At 44.6% G+C, this 20,769-nt stretch overlaps 1 protein-coding gene across 3 annotated transcripts in view; it reads right to left on the reverse strand.

Annotated features, from left to right (window-relative positions):
• The window catches only part of plekhh1 (pleckstrin homology domain containing, family H (with MyTH4 domain) member 1), a 155,090-nt gene that overhangs the window by 83,720 nt on the left and 50,601 nt on the right, over positions 1–20,769 (reverse strand). For all 3 annotated transcript variants that reach the window (XM_068039623.1, XM_068039624.1, XM_068039622.1), the window contains 2 exons: positions 7,939–8,001; positions 532–681 (listed from right to left, as the gene is read on the reverse strand). In XM_068039623.1, coding sequence (XP_067895724.1) covers positions 532–681; positions 7,939–8,001 — 213 coding nt within the window. The remainder of the gene's footprint in view (positions 1–531; positions 682–7,938; positions 8,002–20,769) is intronic.

The following is a 20,769-nucleotide window of genomic DNA, read 5'->3' on the forward strand; positions in this document are numbered from 1 at the left end:
TGACTGGATGCTCACTACTAGGTCCACTTCTGCCAGCAGCTGAGGTCAGCATCACAGGTATTTGAATCTGGGATTTTCCTTTTCTATACAGATATATCAAACACCCCTCCAAGTCACACACCATCCTGACTTGGAACTATATCGCCATTCCTTCACTGTTGCTGGGCTAAATCCTGGCAATCCCAACCTAACAGCACTGTGTGTGTACCTGCACCACATGGATTGCAATGGTTCAAGAAAAAGGTATACCACTACCTTCTCAAGTGCAACTTGGGATGGGCAATGAATGCTGGCCTTGCCAGTGACACCCACATCCCAACAACAAATAACAACCTACTACACTATCGACTGAAGCATTGAGCTATTGGTGAAATCCTAGACTCTTGCTCTATATACTTAATGCAAATAAAGAAAAGGCATTAAAAAAAAAATTAAGATTTTTCAAGGTCTTGCCAGATCTTCAAATAACTTAAGATTTATGACTGCAATTGTAGGATTTGGCTCCTAACGTGAATTGTTTTGCTGAGGTACCTGTTTATTCAACTGTTGTTCCAGCCTCTGAATCATGTCGTCCTTTTCCTGCAGCGTATTGGTCACTTCTTGGTACTTCCTGAATAAACTATTTTCTGATTCGCTACTCTGGACATTGGCCACTTTCAATTTCTCCCTCATTGCCTGCACCTGATAAGAGGTAAAAGAAAAACAAATTTTAGTAGCAGCATTCTACACTAAAGGCACTGTATAAATAAAGTTATTATTTACGAACGAATACTGCTGGATGCATCAAGGGATGTCAAAGATATGGTGTTGCTATATGGCCTTTTATGATAATCTATTAAAGTCCTTTAATACAGTGTGATGGGGAGGAAAGAATGCATGTTGAATGCAGTTCATTCCTGGTGATGGCTTCTCTCACCTTGATTGACTTGAATTTCTTCCAGCACCATGTAGCTGCATGGGGAGTGGTTGAGTTGGCAGCTACTGGCCTGGCCAATTCCTTCCCTTGCCTCTGAAGTGCCAGCCATGGCTCAGTGGCAGCACTCTCACCTCTAAGTCAGAAAGTTGTGGGTTCAAGCCCCAATCCAGAGACTTGAGCATAAAATCCATACTGATCTGGCAGGGGGATGTTGCACCATTGGAGGCTCTGTCTTTCAGATAAGGTATGAAACCGAGATGCCTTCTTGGGTGGACCCTATGGCACAATTTTGAGGAAGGGCAGAGGAGTTCTCCCCAATGCCCTGGCAATATTTACCCCTCAACCAACTGCCCCCAAAAAATAGATTATCTGATCAGTATCACATTGCTGTTAGTGGGAGCATGCTGTGCACAAGTTAGCTGCCATGTTTCCTCAGGGCATTCCAAAGCACTTTACAGCCAATGAAGCACTTTTTAAGTGTCGTCACTATTGTAATGTAGGAGCGTGCAAGCCAATCATTGCACAGAAAGGTTTCACAAGCAGCAATGAGAAAATAGCCAGATAATGTTTTAAGGATGGCACCTCAGAAAGGGCAGCACTCCCTCCGTTCTACACATCCAGCAAAAGGACAACTCTGCTGAGTTCCCTGTGGTTTATCCTCCGCGTCCTACTGGGAAATTTTATCGCCATGTCCTGGTGCACCAGTGGTCAAACTATCTTAAAAATGTAATGGTAAATGGCGAGGCCCTGCAGGGTGCTGCACCAACATTCTACCCTCCCAGAGATCTCACCGAGAGACATAAACTGAGAGCTGGTGTTGCATAGTATTTACAACACAGAAACAGGCATTTTGGTCCAACTGGTCAATGGTAATGTTTATTCTCCTCATGAGCCTCCTCCCACCCTACTTCATCTATTCCTTACTCCTTCCTGTGATTATCAGGCTTTCCCTTAAAAGCATCTATGCTATTTGCCTCAACGAGTCTATTTGGTACCACATTCCATATTTTAGTCACTCTCTGGGTAAAGATGTTTCTCATGAGTTCCCTATTGGATGTATTATATCTTATATTTAAGGCCCATAGTTTTGTATAAACCGACATGTAAACATTTTCTCCACATCTACTCCATTAAACCTTCACATAATTTCAAAGACTTGTATTAGGTCACCACTCAGCCTTTTGTTTTTGGAGAAAAGAGCCCCAGCCTGTTCAGTCTTTCCTGATAGTTATAGTGTTATGGGTAAAGGATAGAACAGAAGGAAGAAGCTGTGGAAATGACCACCCAAGACTTTGTTTAAAATCTGCTCTTAATGTCGGCTAAACAAAGCTCGCATTGGGTTGTAACCTGAAGCCATCCATTCTCAACACAAGGTCACAGTCCAAAGTACCCCTATAACTCCCACACACAAAAACAACAGGAAAGGCTAGATCTGTTTTGCAGACAGTAACAGATCAAGGTTCGGGGGCCCTCGCTAGTGTTGACACAACACAACTTTGTGACCAAAGCCTCACAAAGAAGACAGTTATTGACACTCAGGCAGAGTGTGGGAAAGCTAACCTACCCCCCACCCCCATTCCATAACCTTCCGTCTTGACATGTACTCAGTCTTAATAATGGGCCTCAGCTTCCTGGTAATTGAGTAAAGTGCCACCCTTGACAACCCAGAGAGAGCTAATCGTCTGAATTCTTTTGACGATCTGTCCATATGGCTAATGACGGGACTAAAACCTTTGAAGTTCACCTAGAAGCCTCGAGCCGAGGCCTCGGTTACTAAACTGTTTTAACCCTTATGCTGCTGGTCTACCTCCGGGAATTTGCTGGCGACTGGGGAATGTCAGGAAACAATCTGAATTGGAAGTATTTTCTCCCCTGCACCTAAGGAGATAATCTTGATTTGGTCAATGCAAGCATTGAGATGTCGAATTGGAGGCCTGAAAACCCCTATCAGCTAATGTATCCAAGGTTTATCTCCACCTAGCCATTATTAACTCCATTTCGACATCTTCCTGGAGGTTTTATTACACACAGGGAGAGTGGCAGTAATTTCAGAGTTGTGCCAGGCAGGATAGACTGAATAGCTACTCATAAACCCTGCCCAGTAATTTAGCCTTATTTTAACATCTCCAATCGCTAATAAAGAAAAGTGTTTGAAGATAATGAAAAATTAAAGCACTCTATCTGTTTTAATACCCCAATATGTTTTTTTTTGGTCTGGGTTTTGCTCGCAACTATGTCCCGGAGATAAACATTTAATTCTTGGAGACCAAGACGATCCTGGAAGATCAGTGATTCTAGTTTGAACTTTAGCCTCTAGTAGGGTTGCCAACCCTCCAGGACTACCCTGCAGTAACCACAAATTGGACATTAATCTCCAGGACACTGCTGGGAAAAATCCTGGAAGAAAATCACAGGGCATTAAAAACAATGGTGTTTTTGAAAATTTTCTTTAGAACACATTTGCTTTTTTAGTTATAAAAATATTGGACTTGTGATAAAAACACTGTTTGACTGAGAGTGAAGAATTATCCAATCAGGTAACAATGAGTCAGTTTGCTTTCCGATTAGCCATGGGACGGTGGGAGGCCGCGGGGATGGGCGTGTTGGGTGGCCCACGGCGGGAGAGTGGGGTTGGGGTGAGGTATGGTGGGAAGAGGTCATGTGATAAAACCTCCAGGAATATGTCCAACCAGAGGCGGCAACCCTACCCTCCCTTTCAGGCTGGTCGACAGTGTCTATTTGTAGCAGAATGTCGATCAGACAGATTCCGGTGGTGCAAGGTTCATTGAAAAGAAAAACAGCCAAACAAAACAGGTAGATGAGGCTGACTCAGACCTGCCCTGCTGCTTCATGAGAACAAGTTTCGTTTCTTTTACACGTCCCTCCAATAAAAGCCCCATTTATAACCTTAATTCGACCTCAGTTACAGTATGGTGTGCAGTGCGGGGCTCCACACAATAGGGGATGCTGCGGATACAATCACTGGGATTGTGCCTGGTATCAGAATATGAAGAAAGACTTGAGAAATTGGGGCTTTCTTCATTTGAACAATGCAGATTACAGGGTGACATAATAGCAGTGTTTAAAACTGCCAGAGGATGGGGCATGGCAGATAGAAGCAGGCTGTTTCCAATCGTTGAAGGGTCTGGAATGAGGGACCATAGAGACAAGATTCAATGCAAGAGATTTATGACAGAGGGCAGGAGAAACTCCTTCACATCGAGTTGTGAGGCTGTAGAATTCACCTCCAGTGTTAGCGGGTGAGGAAGAAATGAGGTTAACATTGAAGATTAGATTGGATGGTGGATGAAGGGAAAGGGTTTGAAGGGATTAGCATGGGTAAATGTAATTAGAGCTATTTGCTGGCATGGAGGGCAATTAGGGGCATGGACTGGTTCGGCTGAATGTTCTGTTTTCATCGATGTGCCTTCCATGTATTTATGTACTCAGGAGAGTTGCTGCTCCAATCCACACTAGTCAGGTGTATGAAGCCTGACTGCTTCTGTTCCCCTCCCTAGCCCAGGATTACTGTGACACTGCAACATTTCCCCCGAGTAACATCAACAAACACATTACACGACTGGAAATGAAGCCATGGGCCACCATGGCTGGGTCTTCACCTGTTTGGGGAATGAGATCACAATTTCCCTGTCCTCTCTCTGGCACGGCAAGGAAGGTGCTGCTCAGATTTTACCCTTTTTCTACCCTGGTCTCGACACAGTTACTATTTGGCTGGTGCCTTCAGAATGTCTGTTGGATTGAGCCAGTCTGTCCTAGGTCCCAAGAAACAAATACATGGTCGAGGTTTCCTGCTCCTGATCATGGTCAGGCTGCCCCAGGATGGTATCCGTCCCAGCGCGATGCCTTACACTGCCAAATAGCCAACCTACACACTCAGTCTACTTCATGGATGGGAGAATGACCACGTGCTAAGTACAGGATCATGGCCTTCAATACAAGAGGGCAGAGAATTAAAAATAATGTTCTTTTTCAACAAGAACTTACATTTATATAGCATCTTCAGGCAGTAAAACATCCCAAGGTACTTCACAGTGCAATTACGAGAGCTAAACAAAGAGTTTTGGTCTTTTTGCTCAGGAAAGATATACTTGCCTTAGAGGTGGTCTAACAAAGGTTCACTAGATTGATTTTTGGGATGAGTGGTCTGTCCTATGAGGAGAGATGGGCCTATATTGCCTGGAGTTTAGAAGATCGAGAGGTGATCTCATTAAAACGTATAAAATTGTTAGAGGGCCTGATAGGGTAGATGCTGAAAGGCTGTTTTCCCCCGGGCTGGAGAGTCTAGAACTATGGGTCATAGTCGCAGGATAAGGAGTCGGCCATTTTGGACTGAGATGAGGAGAAATTTCTTCACTCAGAGGGTTGTAAATCTTTGCAATTCTCTACCCAGAGGGCTATGGATGTTCAATGCTCGAGTATATTGATAAGATTTTTGAACACAAAGGGAATTAAGGGATATGGGGATAGGGTGGGAAAGTGGAGTTGATGTAGTTCAGCCATAATCGTATTGAATGGTAGAGCTGGCTCGAGGGGACAAATGGCCTACTCCTACTCCTATTTATTATGTTCTTATAATTTTACACTGAGACACATAAGGAGACATTAGGACAGGTGACCAAAAACTGGTCAAGGAAGAGAGAGTGGTAGAGTGGCAGAGGTTTAAGGATGGAATTCCGGAGCTTAGGGTGTTGGCAGCTGAAGGCACTGGCAATGATGGAACAAGGGAAATGGGCACTGCACAGCGGCCAGATTTGAAAGAGCACAGAGATCTCAGAGGAATGTGTGGCTGGAGGAAGTAAGAAAGATAGGACTGGGCAAGGCCATGGAGGGATTTGAACACGAGGATGAGAAATATAAAATTCAGCAGTTGCCGGACCAGAAGCCAATGTAGGTCAGTGAGCTACGGGGTGATGGGTGAGCGGGGCTTGGTGTCAGTTAGGATGTGGGCAGTAGAGACTTGTATGAGTCAAGTTTACAGAGGTTGCAAGGTGGGAGGCAGGACAGGAGAGCATTAGAATTGTTGAGTCTCGAGGGAACAAACTTTCAAACTCTTCTGAAGGAGAATGATGTCCTGGCTGTTTGGAATGGGGAGGGGATGAGGGGGAGGGTGGGGAAAGGACAAGCCTAGCTCATTAAAAGCAATAAAATGGCTCATTCTGCTGAGGCCTCTGTTTCTCTCCTGCCTCTGGGAGTTTTCCCAGGCTCACTCATTGAAGTGAACAAGTGAACTGTGAAGCAGGGAGCCCCAGTGGCCAGGGATTTAATCATTCATCAGTTGCCAGGGGAGCTGTGGGAACCTTTTGAGGACAGATCCAGCAAGAGGCCGACTCACCTAGGTAACAACGCAGAATCTGTACATGCCCTAATTGTCAAACATACTCCACTTCACACCAACACCAGCAACATCACCAGCGACAACAACCTAGGTCAATGACTTGCATTTATCTTGCACCTCTAATGTAGTTAAATGTCCCCTGGCATTCACAGGAGTGCCATTAAACAAACGTTGAGGCTGAAAATCTGGTTGTAGGGCTGGAGGAGGTTACATGGCAAGGCCACGGAGGGATCTGAACACAAGGATGAGAATTTTAAACAAGAGGTGTTGCTGGACTGGGAATCAAGGTAGGTCAGCGACCAAAGGGGTGAGAGTGAACGGGACTCGGTGCAAATTAGGACGTGGGCAGCATCATACCAAACAGGTCACCATCCTCGATGACTTGATTCATAGATACAGTGCCCCAATGTGCAAGAGAAAGCATCGATGCCCAGAGAGTCCCCAGGATCAGTCATTGATCAATGCTGGATTAGCTGATCTTGGCTGGACAATGGCTGAGATGTCACCATCACCTTCACTGCCTGGATTAGGAAGTGAGGCTGGGGTGGGAAGTGGGTAAATCAGTTCAATCCCAGATCACCAAACTGCAAATCTCACTGGAATGCACACATAAATCACAAAAAGGGCTCAGGAGAGGGGAGGAGTTTTTTTTAACACAGCGAATTATGATCTGGAATGCAATGCCTGAAAGAGCGGTGGAAGTAGATTCAATAGTAACTTTCAAAAGGAGAAGTACTTGGAAAGGAAAACAAAATTCTTTGGGGAAAGAGCAGGGGTGGGAGTGGAGGAATTGGATAACTCATTCAAAGAGCTGGCATAGGCGTGATGGGCTGAATGGCCTCCTTTTGTGCTATAAGATTCTATGATACTATGAGAGAAGGAGGTGGGAACATTTCTATGAGTTTGTCCACCCATCCCCTGAGAAAATGACTCACAGAAAGATAACTGTGATTAAGTATGCTCAAAAGTGTAGAACAATTTATGCCAGGGACGCCCCTCTGCCAGAGGGAGTACAGATGGAATGCTGTTGTGCTCACCCCACACTCAGTGAAAAGAAGCAAGCTCAAGGTTTTATGAACATAAAGCGTGGAACAAGAAAATGACATTTGGTCCATAAAGCTTCCACCCTATCATGGAGGCTACCTGGAATGATCCGCATCCTAAAGAAGGTTCTGCATAGTTTCTAACTCCCCAACTGGGGTTGCCAACTCTGATTGGACGTTTTCCTGGAGGTTTCATCACATGACCTCCCACCGCCCTGCCCCCCACCCCAAGCACTCTCGCCAGTTGTCGCCTTAACACACCCATCCACGCGGAGCAACACCTTCCCACACCATTCGGAAAATAAATTGATTCTTCCTGATGATTCTTGATAGTCAGTCAAACCATCTTTTTTCCCCGTATCCACTATTTTTCTAACTGATATACAAAAGTGTTCAAAGAAAACAAAAAGCACTTTTTAAAAAAGATAACCCCCCCCCCCCCCCCCCTCTCGAAGGCATTGCTGGCAGCAGTGTTCTGGAGATTAATCTTTCATTCCTGGAGACCCAAGGCAATCCTGCTGGTTATTGAGAATCTATTGCTAGGGTAGTGCTGTACATACTAAGAGAGACTTCATATAACAAGCAGCCGCTTCCTTTGTCCCTCTCTGTTGTGTGAAGGATACCTGTTTCTCTGCATTCTCTGCCCGATGGTCAGCCTCAATCACTCTTTGTTCCAACTCCTGCATCTGTAAGGAGGACAGAAGGCAAGGATTAAACAACGTCCATGGAGTACTGACAGGAAGAGACTTTACTCAGCACAGTGCTTCTGACATCAATGAAGCTCTCCTGGATGAGATTCCTAAGGGCCTATAACAGAGTTTTCTTTTTCAACACAGAAATCTTGAACCTCACTCTAACACATTGGGATTGAATTTAACCCTAGCTGCTTGATGGAAACCGGGCAAGAGGGCAGTTAAAATTGCCCATGTTGTTTACCTGCCTGTGAGGTGCCAGATCCCACCAATCATGATTTTTATTCAGGTTTGTGGATGTGCAGCTAAGCCGCCCAACCCAAAGCAGGTGGGCTGCTCCTTTAAACATAAGGTAGGGTCCGATGACATTATTGGGCCTTGCCTGTGATTTTAACTGAGGCCGGAGTGAGAAAGCCACTGTTCATCCTGGGCAGGAAGTGACCTACGCCATGGTGGCACGATCTAGGAACCTGGGTTCTGCTGCAGCGGATGAGTTCCTAACTGTACCTACCACCCAACCTTACTCTCAAAGTGAAGTGTGATTTCTAAGTGAAAGACACACACCATCTGAAATGAAGCCAAGAGTCTCCCAGTGAGAGGCGATTGCCATGATTCCTCGAAGATATTTGACGCTTCAGGGTGCCCTGGCAACCAATCCCATAATGTGCAAAAACAAGTACCAGCATCTGAAACTACTGCAATCAGTTGTATAGAACTGCAGTAGGATTTCAGTTATGTGCAATGGGTATTGAAGACTGCATGCAAATATTTGCTTATATGGCTCAGGCAGGATGGGCCAAATGGCCTCCTTCTGTGCTTTAGCATTCATTCTATATACGTGCTTTCATTTGTTACCAATTGCTGTCTCACCACTTCTATAATTCTCAGCTGTGGCTCAGCTGGTAGCACTCTCACCTCTGAGTTAGAAGATCATGGGTTTAAACACTACTCCAGAGATTTGAGCACAAGTGTTCAGGCTGACACTTCAATGCAGTACTGAAGGAGTGCTGAACTGTCAGTGGTGCCATCTTTCAGGTGAGATAGTAAACTGAGGGCCCCATCTGCGCTCTCAGGTGAATGAAAGAGAACCCATGGCACTTTTTGAAGAGATCTCCTGGGCCCTAAGCTCCAGAATTGTCTCTCTGTCTCCTCCTTTATGATGCTCCTCAAAACCTACCTCTTGGCTTGGTGCCAATTTTTGTTTGATGATGCTCCTGTTAAGTGTCTTGAAACATTTTACGAGGTGAAACACGGTTGATAAATGCAAGTTCTTGCTGTTGTCATGGCCGATATTTATTCCCTTAAACAACGTCACTAAAAAAGATTGTCTCATCATTACCACATTGCTGTTTATGGGAGCTTGCTGTGCGCAAATTAGCTGTCATGTTTCCTACATTACAAAAGTGACTACATTTCAAAATTACTTGATGGGCTTTGGGACGTCTGAGGTCATGAAAGGCACTGTAGAAATTCAAGCTCTTTCTTTTAATCTGCGCAGTTTAACACAATGATCTTTCCTCCGGAGAAGGCTATTTGTTGGAATAAAGCTCCCTATTTACAGCTGGTGTGTAATTGTAGAGTGCAGTCCAAGGCTTTGATCCAAAATATGATTGGGGTGGAGGGGAAACAGTTGAAATCTTTTACAGGGATTCAGTAGAACAGGAAAACACACACACCAGACAGAGAGAAAGCTGGAGAGTCTAGGGTTTCATAAATCACCTGTTTGATGTGTGTGAAACAATTACACAGCTTGTCTGAACCAATAACTTTTCCCCCCACACACCCACCCATCCTCCATTCCTCCAATTGAACCCAGGCACCTTGTAAGGAAGTTGTAAAAGGCACAGACCAGTCCTTCAATCAGCCTCTCTGCCGACTTGGGGAAAACTTAGTAACTCGAGCCCCTTCCCCAGGCCGCTCAAGTACCTCCCCATCTGTTTTAGGAAAGGGTTGAGTGTCTCAATTAAAATCCCAGCTGTCAACTCAGAGGTCTTTGGGCCTAGAATTACATTGGCTGCCAAACCAATCCCCAGCTCTGCAGACCAATCAAGGAACTTATTCCTTTCTCTGCTCACTTCAACACCCCCACCCACACCCAGCTTTACTTTTTCCTCCTTTCTCAATGGCATCGACTCCACATGATCCCTCTGACCACTTCAAAAGTGCCTTTGCTACAACTCCCAAGCGTTCATTCCCTGCTGTCCCTTTAAAATGGCCCCTAGTGTCCCTTTAAAGCACTAGAAGTCCCAACCAAAATCATCTCCCTTGTTCCTAAAGAACATCAAGTAAAATATCATGGTATTAATCCAACTACACTAGAGTGTTAAACTCTGAGCAGCTGCAATCTGCACATGACCCTAAGGGGCAACCACCTGGGCAAGATCTGTCACAAGCTGTTGCTGCTGGCACAAGTCTGATGCAAAGTCACTTTTTTTTTTAAAGAGTCATAGAATTATACAGCACAGAAACAGGCCCGTCAGCCCATCATGTCTGTGCCAGCCATCAGGCACCTAACTATTCTAATCCATTTTCCAGCACTTGGCCCGTAGCCTTGTATGCTATGGCGTTTCAAGTGCTCACCTAAATACTTCTTAAATGTTGTGATGGGGGGTTCCTGCCTCTACCACCTCTTCAGGCAGTGCGTTCCAGATTCCAACCACACTCTGGCTGTAAAAGATTTTCCTCAAATCCCTTCTGAACCTCCTGCCCGTTACCTAAATCTATGCCCCTTGGTTATTGACCCCTCTGCTAAGGCAAAATGTTTCTTCCTATCTAACCTATCAATGCCCCTCATAATTTTGTATACCTCAATCATGTCCCCCCTCAGCCTTCTCTGCTCTAAGGAAAACAACCCTATATATTTATATTTTATATTTGTTCATGGGATATGGGCATCGCTGGCGCGCCCAGCATTTATTGCTCATACCAAATTGCCTTGAGAAGGTGGTGGTGAGCCGCCTTCTTGAACCACTGCAGTCCATGTGGGGTAGGTACACCCACAGTGCTGTTAGGGAGGGAGTTTGAGGATTTTAACTCAATGACGATGAAGGAACGGCGATATAGTTCCAAGTCAGGATGGTGCGTGGCTTGGAGGGGAAGTTGCAGGTGTTGGTGTTCCTGTGTGTTTGCTGCCCTTGCTCTTCGAGGTGGTAGAGGTCGTGGGTTTGGAAGGTGTTGTCGAAGGTGCTTTGTTGAGTTGCTGCAGTGCATCTTTTAGATGGTACACACTGCTGCCATTGTGCGTCGGTGGTGGCGGGAGTGAATGTTTGTAGATGGGGTGCTAATGAAGCAGGCTGCTTTGTCCTGGATAGTGTCGAGCTTCTTGAATGTTGTTGGAGCTGCATCATCCAGGGAAGTGGAGAATATTCCACTGACTTATGCCTTGTAGATGGTGGACAGGCTTTGGGAGTCAGGAGGTGAGTTACTCGCCTCAGGATTCCCAGCTTCTGAACTACTCTTGTAGCCACAGTACTTATGTGGCTACTCCAGTTAAGTTTCTGGTCAATGGTAACCCCACCCCCCAGAATGTTGATGTAGCTTTCATACTAGCCTAGCAAATTGCCCCAGGCCAGGACTGCTTGGGCAGGATGTTAGCTATAGTGAATCTGAAAAGAATGAATGGGCTTATGTTCTCACTACACCTGCTGTACAGACGAGAAGCTCCTCCTCCTAAAAAACTCCCACAGCATTGCCCTAAGTTGTACCCTGGGTGTAAATGTCACTTTGCCCATTGAAGGAAACCCCTTCCCCAGTCTCCCCTCTGTCACCCAGTGGGGCGGAGCTATATCTGTTGTCTACCTGTGAAGGAATCCGGTTATAAGAGGTTATAAGATTAAAAGAGTTATTTTTCTATGAGTTAGGGATTAAAAATTAAAAGCAGGGTTCAACTGCCTGAAAGGTTAGACGAAATTCATAGGCATGTCTGGACATGCTTCTGGGGTGAAGGACGTGCCTCATCCTAGTTCATAATAGCCTCATCCTGGAGCATAAAGGCAGCTTCTGATAACAGGAACCGACTTACAAATGTCATGTAACCTCATCACACTGCAAGACGTTGATACCACAGGTTTTATAAACAATCATGTAAACTACCATAGACCAACAAGATTTTCTACGAATGGACCTAAATCGCTGTCAACTGAATTTGGGAAACTGAGTTATAATCTTAAAACACAGTTGGGTGACGAGGAAACTGACCAGCATTTACAGCTTCCAGCTTCCTGCTAGCTCTGGGGAAATTAACCAGTATGTGCACTCCCAGCTTCCTGCTCGCTCAGCTTTCCTTAGAAATTAAAGAAGGTGAATCTCAACGAGAAATTAACAGTTATACAGCCTCATTTGGGAAATAAGAACCTACTTTCAAATGAGGTAACACACCCATCCGTTAAAAAAATTAGTTATGCAGCTTAGAAACAGTGTAAATATTGGAATCATACCGTGGATCTTTAGATTCATTGGATCCAACGTATCTCACATTAAAGGTATGGGTATTGGGGTGCGGAGACAATAGTTCTCCCCTTTAATTGGGATAGAGGTATCTCGCTAAACTCTGTAGCTTTCGATTCAGGAATTTAAGGTAAAGATTACTTTAAATATTGATGGATATCTTAAATATTTTACTGTAACAATATTTAGACCTAATAATTGGATTCTCTACTAGGAACAAGATTATACTTTCTTTCCCTAGCACTATTAACATTGCGATTGACTTTCCCACTAAATGTGAATTAAATGTTCAGTTCTTTAATAAACTTTTACATAGTTTAGAAATTATACTGTCTCACATAGTCTTCTGTATTGCTAACTCAAGAACCCATCTCCATGCACTCCTCAGTGGGGAGGTACATTATTGAGGAGAGATTCCCGGACCCTTATAATATCCGGGTTGTTATAATCTGGCTAAAACTTGTTAAAAAGGCTATCTGGAGGATGGTAATATCGTCAGCTGGTTCCTTTCCTTTGGGGAGAGTTACATCAGTTCTTCAAACCCATTCAAGTGCCTGTGAGATTTGTCTTTCTGAACCTTAAGTAAGAGTGATCATTTGGGGAGTACGCCTGGTCTGGGGCTAGGATTATAATTCACTTCAAATCAGAATTTATTTCGGGCAACAGAAGGTTGCCAACTCTTGGATGTTTCACCATATGACCTCCTGCCTGTAACTGCCCCACCCCACACTCCCGCCATTGGTCACACAACACGTCCATCCTCACTGCGTCCCACCTTTCCATACTGATCGCAGAGTGAACATGCAGTCATTTACCCAATTGGAAGATTCTTGACTGTCAGCCAAACAGCCTTTCCCTTCCACTGCCATTACCTCTACTGCCTAAGTCCAATATTTGTACAGCTAGGAAACAAAAATATTCAAATAACATTTTTTAAAAACACGATTTTTTAACATCAATGACTTTTCTCCCCGGTTGCTCGTGGTAGTGTCCTGGTCACTATTTCCTGGAGATCCCAGGCAATTCTGGAGAGTTGGAAACCCCAGGTAACAGATGGGCTTTAGGTCTGCAACTGCCTCTACCTCAGTATTGTGTTGCACCATATTACGGAATGGCAGCAGCACAGGTTCTGTCACCATTCCTATCCTGTGGTTACCTGTCCCCGGGAAGGGCTTTAAATAGAGTGGAGGTTAGGAAGCAATGGGCAAGATTATTAACTTCAAGATCTACTGCTCATCTCCTGGCACTCATCTTGAGAATGGTATTGTTGGAATTTATCACCCCTGAACTCGCTGACCTACATTGGCTCCTGGTCCAGCAGTGTCTCAAATTTTAAATTTTCATCCTCCATGGCCTTCCCCTCCCCATCTCTGATACCTCTACAGCCCTCCAAGAACCCTGAGTTCACCAATCTCTGATTTCTTCCCTCAGTTCCTTCGCTCCACCATTGGCAGCTGTGCCTTCAGATCCCTGGGCCCTAAGCTCTAGAATTCACTCCCTACACCTCTCTGCCTCTCTACCTCTCTTTCTTCCTTTAAGACGCTCCTGAAAACCTAAGTCTTTGACCAAGCTTTTGGTCATGTGCCCTAACATCTCCTTATATTGTTTGGTGTCAAATAATTTGCTAACAGTCCTGTGAAGCACCGTGAGACATTTTAATTGATTAAAAGGTGCTGTATAAATGCAAGATATGATGGTTTAGTAGACTACCAACTTGCCCCATTTGGGAAAGCCTGGCATTGGGCAATGCCAAGGAAGCATCAGATTGCAAGGAAAGGGACAGCTGGTGACTCCCAAAATGCAAACGGGAAGAGGGAGTAAAGGGAGAAAATATATAAAAGAAACACTCAGAAAACTGAATTTTGGGCAGAGTTACAACAGGTACAAGTGCTTTCTCAATAGCGTGAGTGAGTATGGCCAGCCAGATATACCTCTTGACCCTGGCTCCTTCAAGAAACATGATCTCTTTGATTGAGCAGCATCCAGGCAGGAGAATTTACAACTCCAATTTGTTCCACCCAATGGGCCTAGTACATCATAGAGAGCCAAATTTGTCTCAGGTCATATGAGCCAAGGCCTTGGTAAGCCTCCTCATCCTGACTCTGTCTCTTTCCCCCTTTTTAATTTCTTAATCCTGCTCTCCCTCACTGCTGACATCCAAAATAATTCATTCTCGTGAGACGCTGCTCCCCAAAGGATTTCATTATCAATCAACAACAACAATGACATGCATTTATATAGCACTTTTAATGCAGTAAAGCATCCCAAATTGCTTCACAGGAGTATTATCAGACAAGATTTGGCCTCGAGCCACATAAGGAGATATTAGAAAATAAAAACAGAAAATGCTAGAAATAACAGGTCTGGCAGCATCTGTGGAGAGAGAGAAACAGAGTTAACGTTTCAGGTCGATGACTCTTCATCAGAACTGGATCAGAACAGGTCTGATGAAAGGGCATTGGCGTGACACATCAACTCTGTTTCTCTCTCTCCACAGATGCTGTCAGACCTGCTTAGTATTTCCAGCATTTTCTGTTTTTATTTCAGATTTCCAGGATCTGCAGTATATTGCTTTTGTGAGGAAATAATAGGACCAAAACGTGGCTAAAGAGATAGGTTTTAAGGAGCATCTTAAAAGGAGCAGAGAGAGAGGTAGAGAGAAGAAATAAAAGAGTTGCATTTATATAGCACCTTTCACAACCTCAGGACGTCACAAAGCACTTTACAGCTAATGAAGTACTTTTGAATTGTAGTCACTGTTGTAATGTAGGAAACTTGGCAATCAATTTGCACACTGCAAGGTCCTACAAATAGCCATGAGATAATCAGATAATATGCTATATTTAGTGACATTGGTTGAGGGATACATATAGGCCAGCCCTTGAAATAGTGCCGTGGGATCTTTTATATCCACCTGAGAGGGCAAATTTGGTTTAATGTCATTTGAAAGATGACACCTCTGACAGTGTAGCGCTCCCTTAGTGCTGCAATGAAGTGTCAGCCCAAAAATGTGGTTGGAAAAGGTGTGAGATAAATGCAAGTAATTTCTTTCCTCTTTGACCTTACAGTGAACACATAAAGGACTGTAGGTGGCCAGTCTTTGTGTACTACTCTCCTGGCGGTAACAGTAACACACAAAACACCTTTGGAGAGTGTGAGGAGGTCTGCAGGGACCCATTTGGGGGTGGGGGCAAGGAAGGAGACGGAACGGCATAAAAACAGAAAATGCTGGAAATTCTCAGCAGGTCTGCCAGCATCTGTGAGAGAGAAGCAAAGTTAACGTTTCAGGTCGATAACTTTTCATCAGAAGCAGAAATATATAGAGATGTAACAGGTTTTCAGCAAGTACAGAGGCAGTGAAAGTGGAGAAGGGAGGAATGAACAAAAGGGAAGGTCTGTGATGAGGTGGAAGGCAGGAGTGATTAAATAACAAAAGGGATGATGGTGCAAGGCCAAAGGAGATGGTAACGGGGCAAGTAAAGAAACAAAAGGTGAATCTAGGAGAGGTGTAAATGGCACCAGCAGAATCACCACTGAAAAAAATGGGGGCAGAGGTCGTGATCTGAAATTATTGAACTCAATATTCAGTCATGAAGGCTGTAAAGTGCCTAATCGAAAGAGAAGGTGCTATTACTCAAGCATACGTTGAGTTTCATTTGAAAGTTAATGGAGGCTGAGGACAGAGAGGTCAGAGTGGAGGTGGGCAGAGAATTAAAACAACAGGTGACCGCAGCTTGGGGTCAGGCTTGGTGATCGAACAGAGGTGGTTCCACAAAGCGATTACCCAATTTGGGCTTAGTCTCCCTAATATAGAGGTGACTGCATTGTGAGCAGCGAGTACAGTATACTAAATTAAAAGAAGTACAAGTCAATCACTGCTTCACCTGGAAGGAGTGTTTGGGGCTTTGGATGGTGAGGAGCGAGGAGGTAAAAGGCGATGCATCTCCTGTGCTCGCACGAAAAGGTGCTGAAGGAAAGGGAGGGGGTGTTGAGGGTGATTGAGGATTGATTGCCACTCCTCACTTCCCCAGCTCTGAACTTGCTTCAAAATTGTTAAATCTCTAGTTCTGATGAAAGGTCATCGACCTGAAATGTTAACTCTGTTTCTCTCTGCACAATTGCTGCCTAGGGTTGCCAACACTCCAGGAATTCAAGATTAATCTCCTGAGCACTGCTATGAGCAAGTCAGGAGGAAAAAAAAAACCACTGGGCCGTTAAAAACACAATGTGTTTTTTTTCATTTATTTTCTTGAACAATTTTGTTTATTAATTAGAAAAACATTGGAGATGGGGGGGGAAAGGCTGTTTGAGAGTGAAGAATCAGCCAATCAGGTAACAAAGAGTCTGTTTTCCAATTGGCCATGGGAAGACGGGACCCTGAGTGGTTGTATCAGCTGATGAATGGTGAGAGTGTGGAGGTGGGGCAGATGGAGTTGGGAGGTCATGCGATGAAACCTCGAGGAATACGTCCAACAAGAGTTGGCAACTCTATTGCTGCCTGAGTTGCTGAGTGTTTCCCAGCCTTTTCTGTTTTTATTTCCCTATTACACAGCCTGTCCAAGGGCTGCAGGCTTGAAATTCAAAACACACCATCATTGCATTTGGCATGGTGGATCTGGGTAATTAAAGGGAAGGGCAGGATGAGGTTTTTTTTCTGGCAGGGATTTTAGAATGAAAGGACGACAATGACAGGCTGTCAGTCCATTTGGACTCCCCCATCAATTAGATGCTGGCACTGGGACGACTGCAGGCTGAATATAATCCTTTAGGCCAAGGTAATTTCCTCCTCTGTTACTTCCTGCTATGTCGCTGAGCACCAGGGATGGTCATGACCTGCCTCTCTGCCAACATGACCTAGCAAAACAGGAGCCGCTCACAGCTGAACTGTCTGCTCAACTTGGCCATGCACGTCAGGGCCCAAACTGATCTTGTGCTGAACAAGCTGGAATGAAAGAACAATAGGAAAGGGCGATGGAAGGAAAGAGAGAATAGCAGAGAAGGAAGTGGGGGGAGGGGATTGTAAGAAAGGAAAAGAGAAGACAGGAAGGAAAAGATATAAAACAAGGCTTTGAGGACAATAGAGTTGATTACTACCATACATAAGGGATAAACAGTTCTAGGGTATAGAATCATAGATTGATACAGCACAGGAGGCCAATCGCCCAATGTGTCTGTGCTGGATCTTTGGTAGAGCTAGCCAATTAGCCCCACTCCCCTGCTCTTTCCCCAAAGTCCTGAAAATATTTTCCCTTTCAACTACTTACCCAATTCCCTATGGAAAGTCATTCCCTGTTGAATCTGCTTCCATCACCTTTCAGGAAGTGCATTCCAGATCACAGCAACTTGCTGTGTTAAAAAAAAACGTTTCCTCAAGGCACTTCTGGTTCTTTTGCCAATCACTTTAAAATCTGAGTCTTCTAGGTATTAATCCTTCTGCCACTGAAAATAGTTTCTCTTTATTTACTGTACCAAAACTGTTCATGATTTTGAGCACCTCCATCAACTCTCCGCTTAACCTTCTCTGCTCTAAGGAGAACAACCCCAGCTTCTCCAGTCTCTGCACATAACGGAGGTCCTTCATCCCTCCTACCATTTGAGTAAATTCTCTTCTGTAAGAGAGAGTAAAATCTCTCCAAGGCCTTGACCTCCTTTTTAAAGTGACTAAATGCCCATTATTGAATATAATACTCCAGCTAAGGCTTAGCCAGTGTTTTATAAAGGTTTAGCATAACTTCCTTGCTTTTGTACTCTACACCTCTATCAGTAAGCCAAGGATTAAATATGCTTTAATATCCTTCTCAACTTGTTCTGCCACCTTCAAAGATTCGTGTACATACAGTCCAAGGTCTCTTTGGTCCTGGACCACCTTTAAAATTGTACCCTTTAGTTCATTTGGCATCTCCTCATTCTTCCTATCAAAATGTATCACTTCACAATTCTCTATGCTAAATTTCATCTGCTACGTGTCTGCATATTTCAGCAGTCTGTCTCCTGAAGTCTGTTACTATTCTCATTATTTCTTACATTTCCGAGTTTCGTATCATCTGCAAACTTTGAAATTATGCCCTGCATACCCAGGTCCAGGTCTTAATATATCAAAAAGAGCAATGATCCTAATACTGACTGCTGAAGAACACCACCGTATACCTTCGTCCAGTCTGAAAAATAACCATTCAAAACTACTCCCTCATCTGTCCCTCAACCAATTTGCATCCATGCTGACGCTGTCCCTTTAATTTCAAGGGATGTAATTCTGCTAACATGTCTATCATGTGATCCTTTGTCAAAAGCCTTTTGAAAGTCTATATACACATCACCTGCACTACCCTCATCAAAGAAATCAATCAAGTTTGTCAAACATGAAATACCTTTAACAAATCCGTGTTGATTTTTATTTATTAGCCCATGCTTTTCCAAATGCCAATTCATTTTGTGCTGGATCATTGCCTCTAAGCATTTCCCTATCACTGATGTTAGGCTGAATGGCCTGTCGTTGCTGGGTTTATCCTTTGCCCTACTTTTGAACAGGGGTGTAACATTTGTAATCTGCCAGTCCTCTGGCACCACTGTCATAAGGAGACTTGTAAGATTATGGCCAGAGCCATTACAATTTTTTTAATATTCGTTCATGGGAAGTGGGTGTCATTACCAAGGCCAGAAATTATTTCCCATCCCTAATTGCCCTTGAGAAAGTGGTGGTGAGCTGCCTTCTTGAACCACTGCAGTCCCTGTGGTGTAAATACCACCACAGTGCTGTCAGGGAGGGTGTTCCAGATTTTGACCCAGCAACAGTGAAGGAATGGCGAGATAGTTCCAAGTCAGGATGGTGTGTGGCTTGGAGGGGAACTTGCAGGTGGTGGTGTTCCCATGCATCTGCTGCTCTTGTCCTGCTAGGTGGTAGAGGTTGCGGGTGGAAGGTGCTGTCGGAGGAGCCTTGGTGAGTTGCTGCAGTGCATCTTGTAGATGGTACACACCGCTGCCACTGTGCGTCAGTGGTGAAGGGAGTGAACGTTTACGGTAGTGGATGGGGTGCTGATCAAGTTGGCTGCTTTGTCCTGGATAGTGTCGAGCTTCTTGAGTGTTGTTGGAGCTGCACCCATCCAGGCAAGTGGAGAGTATTCCATCACACTCCTGACTTGTGCCTTGTAGATGGTGAACAGGATTTGGGGAGTCAGGAGGTGAGTTACTCACTGCAAAATTCCCAGTTTCTGTCCTGCTCTTGTAGCCACATTATTTATATAGTTACTCCAGTTCAGTTTCTGGACAATGGTAACCCCCAGGATGTTGACAGTGGGGGATTCAGCGATGGTAATGCCATTGAATGTCAAGGGGAGATGGTTAGATTCTCTCCTGTTGGAGATGGTCATTGCCTGGCATTTTTGTAACGCAAATGTTACTTGTCATCAAACCTAAATGTTCTCCAGGTCCTGCGCACACAGGCACAGACTGCTTCAGTATCTGAGGGACTAAATGCTGTGCAATCATCAGCGAACATCTCCATTTCTGACCTTATGATGGAGGGAAGGTCATTGATGAAGCAGCTAAAGATGACTAGGCCTAGGGCACTGCCCTGAGGAACTCCTGCAGTGATGTCCTGAGGCTGAGATGATTGGCCTCCAACAACCACAACCATCTTCCTTTGTGCTAGGTCTGACTCCAGCCAGAGAAGAATTTTTTCTCTGATTCCCACTGACTTCAATTTTGCTTGGGCTCCTTGATGCCACACTCGGTCAAATGCTGCCTCGATGTTAAGAGCAGGTACTGTCACCTCACCTCAGGAATTAACCTGTTTGGTCCAAGTTTGGAACAAGGCTGTCACAAATAACATCCTGTGACTATGACAAAGGTAAGCTATTCCTCCTTGTCCTTCTCAGCCTATCTGCAGCCTTTGACACAGTTGACCACACCATCCTCCTTCAATGCCTCTCCACTGTTGTCCAGCTGAGTGGGACTGCCCTCACGTGGTTCCTTTCTTATCTATCTAATTGTAGCCAGAGAATCACTTGCAATGGCTTATCTTCCTGCTCCCACACCATTATCCCTGGTGTCCCTCAAGGAACTATCCTTGGCCTCCTTTTAGTTGTTGTCTACATGCTGCCCCTCAGCGACATCATCTGAAAGCACCATGTTAGTTTTTACACGTATGCTGATGACACTCAGCTCTACCTCACCACCACCTCTCTCAATTCCTCCACTGTTGCTAAATTATCAGACTGCTTATCCTGCATTCATACTGGATGAGCAGAAATGTCCTCCAATTAAATATTGGTAACACTGAAGCCATTGTTTTCGGTCCCCACTCCAAATCCGGTCCCC

This window comes from Heterodontus francisci, chromosome 9 (genome assembly GCF_036365525.1).
Source record: "Heterodontus francisci isolate sHetFra1 chromosome 9, sHetFra1.hap1, whole genome shotgun sequence".
NCBI classification, from domain to species: domain Eukaryota; kingdom Metazoa; phylum Chordata; class Chondrichthyes; order Heterodontiformes; family Heterodontidae; genus Heterodontus; species Heterodontus francisci.